General features: G+C 31.4%; 1 protein-coding gene and 1 pseudogene across 1 annotated transcript; one reads left to right on the forward strand and one right to left on the reverse strand.

The window, feature by feature from the left end:
- Nucleotides 1-323: 323 nt before the first annotated feature.
- LOC108765211 (uncharacterized) lies at nucleotides 324-989 on the reverse strand. Its single transcript, XM_018513809.1, has 4 exons — nucleotides 958-989; nucleotides 840-902; nucleotides 508-742; nucleotides 324-407 (listed from the first exon to the last, which is right to left on the reverse strand). The coding sequence occupies exons 1-4, from the start codon at nucleotides 987-989 to the stop codon at nucleotides 324-326; spliced, it is 414 nt and encodes a 137-aa protein (XP_018369311.1).
- A 2,694-nt stretch (nucleotides 990-3,683) lies between these two features.
- LOC108765455 (uncharacterized) lies at nucleotides 3,684-7,260 on the forward strand (annotated as a pseudogene).
- Nucleotides 7,261-8,413: the final 1,153 nt, after the last annotated feature.

Consider the following 8,413-nt stretch of genomic DNA (forward strand, 5'->3'; position numbering starts at 1 on the left):
ATACACTAGTTGGGCATTTTTTTCAGAAATACGCAGAAAATTATGTAAACATATTGTGGCAGCGGTAATCTTTTCTACATTACCAACTTCGGTAATGATATTATTTCGCAAGATTCTCCACCTTGATGCTAAAATGCCAAATGAATTTTCTATTGTCCTCCTTGCTCTCGATAACCGGTAATTGAAAATTCTTTTTTCTTGATTTAAATTTCTTCCCGGATAAGGTCTTAGAATATATGATTTTAGAGGAAAAGCCTCATCTCCAACAAAATAATATGGAAAATTTATATCTGTGTCCGGTAATGGTGTGCTCGCCGGTAATTTTATCCTACCGGATTCCAATTCTTGTCCGAAAGCTGATTCTGAGAACACTGCACCATCACTTTACGAGCCGTACGCTCCAATGTCTACAAGTGTAAACACGTAGTTAGCATCACACATAGCCATAAGGACGATGCTGAATGTTTTCTTGTAATTAAAAAAGGCAGATCCTGATTTATTTGGTGCCTGAATGGTAATATATTTGCCGTCAATTGCACCGCAACAGTTAGGGAGATTCCATTGTTTGTCAAATTCGTCCGCTTTCTCTTTCCATTCTTCCACTGTTGGTTGTTTGCAATATATGGGATTAAGAACATCCCATATGGCTTCACAAGTTTCCTTGATTATAATAGATGCAATAGCTTTTCCAATCAAAAAAGACCACGCAACTACCTGCATACTGCAACCTTGTGATAAATAGCTGCAATAATATAAGTTCTACATTATTATTTACATCGAAATTAATATATACAATTCTATACAAGATATTATCAAAATTAAATGATCTTATCACTTACAATAATGTAATAACCAGTCTATGCTCCGGACTTATAGGCTCACGTCTGCTGTGCTTCACTAATCTATGTTTTATTAGTCCTAATAATGTGGAAATTAGTCTTTGACATTCTTGTGTACTTTATAAACTGTTCTTTATCCATTGTCGCCATGTCTTTGAATAAATTATGAAAATCTCCTGTGTCTTTCCTTCTTTGATTTATTGGGCGTACACTCCAACGGCGTTTTCTCCTAATTTTTTTAATTAATGATTCGTCTGCATATACAGTGTATGCTAGTCCCAAAATTGATAAAAATATTCCACACACTGCAACTTCGGACAAATCCATTTTTTGTTTAATTTAAATTTATTTTGCAAAGGCACAGTCGAAGCCGGCGACGCTTTTCCAAAAATATAATTGACGTGATACAACACACGGGACGATCGAACACGTCCGGCCCGCTCGAGTGGTCTCATGAGAGGTAGTATGGCGGATTATATTTATTTATATTATAAGTGAGTTTATATTGTAATTTTTCAGGTTTTATCCTTACTGCGGCCGTAACAGCGGCGTACCGGCTATTATAAACCGCTCCTTTATAGATGACGGTAACGGCCTCTACGGTTACAGCCACGGAATTACGGTAATGGCTATTATAAACCGGCCTTTACTTTTACCAGAATAATTATATCAATCAGAATTCTAATTATCTCCACTAGAATTCTAATAGATTTAACCAGAAAACTCTGTGTGTGTGATTCGTCCACTTTTTAATCATTATTACTATTTAGTCGAATCAGACCATTTTTCTCAGTGCATAATTCTAAGACTGGCTGTCACTTTTATATTAAGTATTTCTCTGAATCGTAGATAATGATTCGATCTGCCATTAACATTATATATTCCATGACATTAAGAATTGTTTATTGTATGCGCAAATGATTCATAATATTATAGATCCTTTTGTAATATTATGCTATATTATAATAATTTATGTAATATGGCAAAGTGCATGTTCGTAATTTCTAAACAGATAAAGAAACAGCGTCAAACAAGATGTTGTGTAAATCGTGATTCTCAAGAATGTTTGATGTTTCGATAAAATCGGAAAAATGCTTTCGGAAAAAAGCTCTATTATTGACTTTCTAAAAATAACAAAAAAGGAAATGCTACATCAATTCGTGTGTCGAGTGAGCACCGTACAGTGGTATTTCTGCCTTGTTCCTTTGGTCTTTTCAAGACTACTGAGGCCCTAAGTTCCTGAATAAAGTTTCGTATCCTGCGGAACGCCTTTATATCCGTCTTATGTAGTCGCTTGGTAGTCGATACGACAGTCGAGATTCCTCGTGAAGAGCGACGCGAAGAGCAGCGGCATGATAAGAAACAGACGGAATAAAGAGGGATAAAAAGTATCGAAAGAAGATAGAGGAGATCTCGTGGAATGTCGAGCTGGATGTTCGTTGCTCTACCCTCTTCTCCTCTTCCTCCCCCTCTCTATTTCGTTCCTCTTTTCTGTCTCCTTACTGATCCTGTGGTTTTCCGATCTTTTTGTATCCTCTATCTCCTCTTTGAATAGAGAGAAGGAAAGAGAAAAAAACTGGAGGGGGGAATGGAGAGAAGAAACGATGGAATGAACGATATAGAAAAGAGCGAGACAGTGGAAGAGAGAGTATCTCTTGAAACCAGTTCGATCTATAACAGACTCTTTGCATCGGATGTACGAAAAACGAAAACGAATACGCTCTAGCTAGTCCATCGACCATGAGTTATAGACGAATCGAGCTGCGAGATTCGAAACAACCGGCTAGCTTTATTGAGGCACGTACTACATCAACTAACCCACAGAATTGACCGAATCTTGCACAGAGGAGTAAGTTAACGCATTGCGAGCCGATTGTCAATAATGTAATAGAGTCGATTCTATTTTCTTTATACGTATGTATCTTGCTTTAACGCGATTCTAATTCGCAACTGATTATATAATTCGAAGTTAAATCTTTCAAAGTAATATAAATGATAAATTATTTAATTGTGTTAACAAAAATTTACTTTTTTTTACAATATATGCTTGTATGTTATGAGTAATTAAGGCTGGTTTTAATTTTTATTGCCGATTATATATATAATTATTTTATATTAACGAAAATTAATACATTAATATATCATTGTGAAAAAGAACTATATCTAGTTATCCCATGATTTTATCATAATTTTGAAAAATTTAATATTCATATTTATATAATTAATTAAGTATATATAATTAATATTAATTTACATAATTAGTTTGAAATTAGAATCTTATTAAAACAAGATATATATATATATATATATATATATATATATGTGTGTGTATATATAATGAAATATAATTGATTTTTACTTCATTAATTTTTTAATGTCATTAAATTGAGAAATAAACCAGTTATTATGTCAAAACTGGTTTGCTTCTCTTTATTTTCAAAAGAATCTGATAAATAATATTTAGAAATATATATACAAATGTAATTAAGAATATGACAAAGTATAAAATATGCAAATATTATATATATATATATATATAATTCTACTTAATACGATATATTTTTATATAAATAATGTATCGAATGGTTTGATAATATCTAAGTATGTTTATATATCATTATGATTATGTGACAGTTTATTTACAGATTATTTACAGTATATTTATAGATTAACATTTTAAACTATGACAACTTACGGTTCACATTAAGATATATTTTTGAACTTGCTATTCATGATAAAGTCGAATTGAACTAGAAATATACCGAAATTCGTTTACGTCTGCAAAATAGCAAATTTGGATGCAGCTATGTGATCGATTTTCCGTGACGCATACATAAGTTTCTGATGAGGGACGGAAATTTTTCGCTGTCAGGGAACCATCCGGTTGCTGAAGTTGCAAGCGTTCTTTCCGAACTCTCGCGCAACTTTCGTGAAAATTGACTCCTGTCGTGGACCAAGTTATCTACTCTCTTCAGGTTTGTCTTGAGACTCTAAAAAATATTACTGCTATAATTATTAATAGAGAATGATTTTGAGCTCACAAGTAACATAAATTAATTTTTTGCAATCTTGAATTTAAGTATATTTGCAATAGGAATCGATTAACATCTCAAATACAGTTAGATATAAATAGTTGAAAAATAAATAATTATAATTTATGTAAACTATAATTTTTATTAACATTGCTAAGATGAAAATAATGATGCGATATTTAATGATTATTTCCATTTATTAATTTTTTTTATACGTTACAGTTCAAATTTTTTTAAGTGTTACGTACTGCGATTTGATTTTTAATCCTCTCGTAAATTCGACTTATAAAGCACTGGCGGCTTAAAGTGGTCGTAAATGCTTTAGTAATAAATATTAAAAGATATTTAAATGTAAATATCTATTAAGACATGTAACAGCGTTATTTAAGAGTACTTAATTGTAGGCGTTACAATTTTTTTTAATATAGCTTTTACATTTACCGTTCAAATAATTTACTTGAACGCATATATAACTTATTATATGTAACTTAACTATAATTATAAATAATAAATATTTTCTTCTACTAATCGACTTACATCAAAATCGTTATTAGTTTAATGTATACAAAAGAACCATAAGTATATGCAGAAAAGCATGACGAGATAAAGCACAATGCAAATAAAGAAATAAAATATAAGAATTCTTATCGATATATCGCATAATGATATCGTCAATGTACAGTCTTTGATAATGTAAAAAGAAAATGCAGAATCATTTTTTTTCTGTGAAAAATATCACAAGCAGGCTTGATATCAGAAAGATATTTGAGGGCAAATTCGCCTTTCTCATTTCGACCGGGACATACGAAAGCGCACTTATGGTGAACGGTAAAAATCTTTTTACACACCGGCCAATTTGCCCAAAAGAATTGGGAACAGCTCGCGAGTTTCGCCAGAATCCGTTTTCCGATTTCTTGTATGTAACCTAGAGAAAAGTTTCTTTCTAACGAAAAAACGGTGTCCATTTTGCAAGTTTGAGATTACGTGCGTTGTCAGGGTGTCCCATGTCTAGAAAGTTGGCTTTCATTTACGAATTTTCTTTGATCAATATTAAATTGATTCTGTCCTGCGACGTTTGCATTCGATATGTATACGTTTCTGGTACAGGGGAAAAACTCGTTATGAATTTTCTATCGGTATCGTTTTGCGTCACGAGCGATATTTGCACGTTTCACTGACTAACATCGAGTGGACATTACATATTCTTGACCGGTGACATACGCGCACATACGACTGCTTGCTTTTCGCGTATAAAATGCTAATCCAATCTGCCGAATGTACTTCCGTGCAATTTACTGCCTTCCGTTCCATTTCTCTGAACGGTAGTGTCTACCATCCGTTCATTTCGGTCTATTCCGCTCATGAAAAAATCATTCCCGTTTAGAGTTTTTTTTATTTAGAGAAAAGAAGATCGTATCATCTTAAAATAATGTTGTCGATTGATATAAATGTATTGGTAATGGTAATATGACAAGAGAAAAATACGAAATGAAAGAAATATGATATATTTTAAATCAACGCAAAGTAAAAAATTATCTAATATATAAAAAAATAACTAGATAAATCTGTATATCTAAAAAAATAATTAGAATGATTAAAAACAATTAGAAATAGTGCTGTAGATGCTTTTTAGTGCGATTAGCAACCTTCAACAAAATCTGTCTATTTTTTATAATTGCATTTATAAGGACTTCAATTATCATCTCAAAAATTATAAAATATTCAGCCAATTTGACTAATACCACGTTTTCCACATAATTAGTGCGGGATCTATATTACTTAGGTTATTAAAAAATGTGTGATTTTACAATTCCACATATCTTTATCGCGTATAATACTGATCATAGCTGTTAGATTTAATTATGATAAACACTTTTTAATTTAATCTGCACTGCACTTAAATGATGAGGCGACGAGCTTTTCACGAGACTGATTCTCTTGATCGCCGAATTGGAAAGGAGCCGGGGTCGCCTTAATTGCCGCGGTTTCACCTCTGGAAAGGGCGAGGATTCTTTCGGGATCATCTCATGACGAGACGACTCTTTAGACTTTAGAGGACAGGCGGATGCGTTAATAATCTCGTTAACGTTCTGGGCGACGAACTCGCCACCTTCGAAAGCCACTTACAGTCAGGTCTCTCTCTCTCTCTCTCTTTCTCTCTCTCTCTCTCTCTCTCTCTCGTGCTCGAATGTGCCGACAACGAGAACCTATATCGAGATTAACACACGATATTAATCGCTTGTTTGCCAACAACGATCGTGATGAACGTGATAGCTGCTTTGATTTGCAAAGTTGAGAGTGAACACGATAACGGAAAATCTTTAAAATATTTTGTGTAATAATTATGTCATCTTTTTATATCGTGTATTTTATAGATTAAATACAAGAAAAACGTGAATGATATCTATAATTCATATAAAATAAAAATAAAAAATGAATGTATATCTGAAAAGATAGCATACTTTTTTTTGTTATTATTACAATGCAAATCAGTTCATTTCTGTGATTAGTTCAGTTTTAAAGTAAATTCCATATTAACGTATGCACTTACAGTAATAAATAATAAACCCAATTTTAGCTAAATTTATTACATTTTCTTGAATTTTTATTTAACTTGTTTTAGTTAAATTAATGATATATTAAGGCCCAATTTCACAACTCACGGTTAACTTTTAACCGAGGTTCAACTTATCTCTCATCTTTTTCCAATTCTAGAATTGAAAAGAGATAATGAATTAATTGAACCTCGGTTAAGAGTTAACCATCAGTTGTGAAACTGGGCCTAAGTATAATAGAAGCATCAATGATGATCTATAAAAATGATAAAAAATAATTCAAATAAATGTAATTTGACGTTATCAATTTAACAATGCATAAAGCTTCGTTTTTCTCAAGGATTATTATTGGAGAAGAATCAGACAATTCATGATTTTTTGTTTGTATTTCCTTTTGAATTTTTAAATGTTATCTACGAAATGTATGTATCTATACGTCATACATAACTATTTAAATTATTTTAGAATGAGATTGGAATGCTTACAAGTTACACCGAAAGATTGGAGTAGTTGCGACAGATACGTTTGTCGTGCCAATTTAGTGAGTCGGTTTCCTCGCCACGGAACTCAACTACTTGTCGGTGTATTACACGAGCATACAGCTGCGACGAGCAGCAAACAAAGTACACGCTGCAGTAATCCTGACCCACATAGCACTCGAAGCGGCCCTTTAAGGGAAAATGCAAACAACGCGAAGCAGCGGTCTTAGTTTGCTGCCGTACAAGTCTCGCGGTCTTAAGTGGTCATAAAATCATGAAAAAACTACCGCGTGATATCTCAAATTCCTCATAGTATAGCTTGTGCAAACTTTTCTGTGAAGAAGTTCCCTTATAACTTTCCAAAGATAATCCTTGCGATTAGACGATAAAGAGGTACATAGAAAAATTAAAACGGACAATATACATATATATATATATATAGATATATACATATATTATATATATACATATATATATATATATAGATATATACATATATTATATATATACATATATATATATATATATATTATATAACATAAACAGAGTTTCAGCTCCTATATTTTTAATTTTGGTTTTTTATAGTAGGTATATAAAATGAGGAATTTTTTTCTATTTTTACAAGGAAATATAGAACTATTAAAAGTGCTACTGTTATTATTTTTTTTATATTAATAGAATGTCGTGCTAACTTCACGAATCTTATATTCTTCGAATAATGTACAATCTTTAAATAAAACTGTCGTTACATATGTGAATTGGTTTTCTACGAGTTCATTCAAATGCACATGGTATTGTCGATACAACAGAAAATATTATATTGCCTTGTATCTTTCGTTCGATCTTAACTCGAGTAGTATTCAAAGTTTCCTCACAAGAAATTTTATTTTCTAACATACGGAAGCCTTACTCTTTGCGCCCATATCATTCACGATAGCAGTACAATACATATTTATGAAACCTGACTGGCGAAATGATAAAAATGACTTTTTATTTTATTGCAGAATATTTGGTTAAATAAAATATCTAATGTTGAAGAATCAATAGTTATATTTCAGTCGGAGTAAAATATTTCTTTCGTATACTTAAATCTGTGTAATAAAATTTATAATAAATTTAAAAACATTAAAGTTTATATATAATAGATAAAGAATATTTATGTTTTTAGTAATTAATAAAAAATGTTACACAAAAAATATAATACTTGATCAAATAAAACATTAAATAGAAATATTATACATTAAATAATAAATATTATTTCAAAATGTAATAAAAAATACATTTATTATCGTATTTATAAAAATATTTAAGCTGCACTGTACATGAAGTACAATTTAACCATGCGAACATCTGTTGAATAGTCTCATGATTACGCCATGTGTTTTTTACCGAAACATCTTGCATGGAAAAATCTATACAATCTCTTAAGATTTCATAAGATAAAACCAAGGATAAAACTTGGTCTCTTAGCAAAATAAAACTTTCGAACGAAAGTTTAACATAACCAA

Source organism: Trachymyrmex cornetzi, unplaced genomic scaffold (assembly GCF_001594075.2).
Source record: "Trachymyrmex cornetzi isolate Tcor2-1 unplaced genomic scaffold, Tcor1.1 scaffold117, whole genome shotgun sequence".
In the NCBI taxonomy this organism is placed as follows: domain Eukaryota; kingdom Metazoa; phylum Arthropoda; class Insecta; order Hymenoptera; family Formicidae; genus Trachymyrmex; species Trachymyrmex cornetzi.

What these genes read in the sequence shown, in the direction of transcription:
- LOC108765211 (XM_018513809.1), bottom strand. Translation starts at nt 989, where the DNA reads ATGGCGACAATGGATAAAGAACAGTTTATAAA. An exon ending in GATAAAGAACAGTTTATAAA is followed by an intron (nt 903 to 957) that starts GTACACAAGAAT and finishes AATAAAACATAG; the next exon opens with ATTAGTGAAGCACAGCAGAC. An exon ending in AGACTGGTTATTACATTATT is followed by an intron (nt 743 to 839) that starts GTAAGTGATAAG and finishes ATATTATTGCAG; the next exon opens with CTATTTATCACAAGGTTGCA.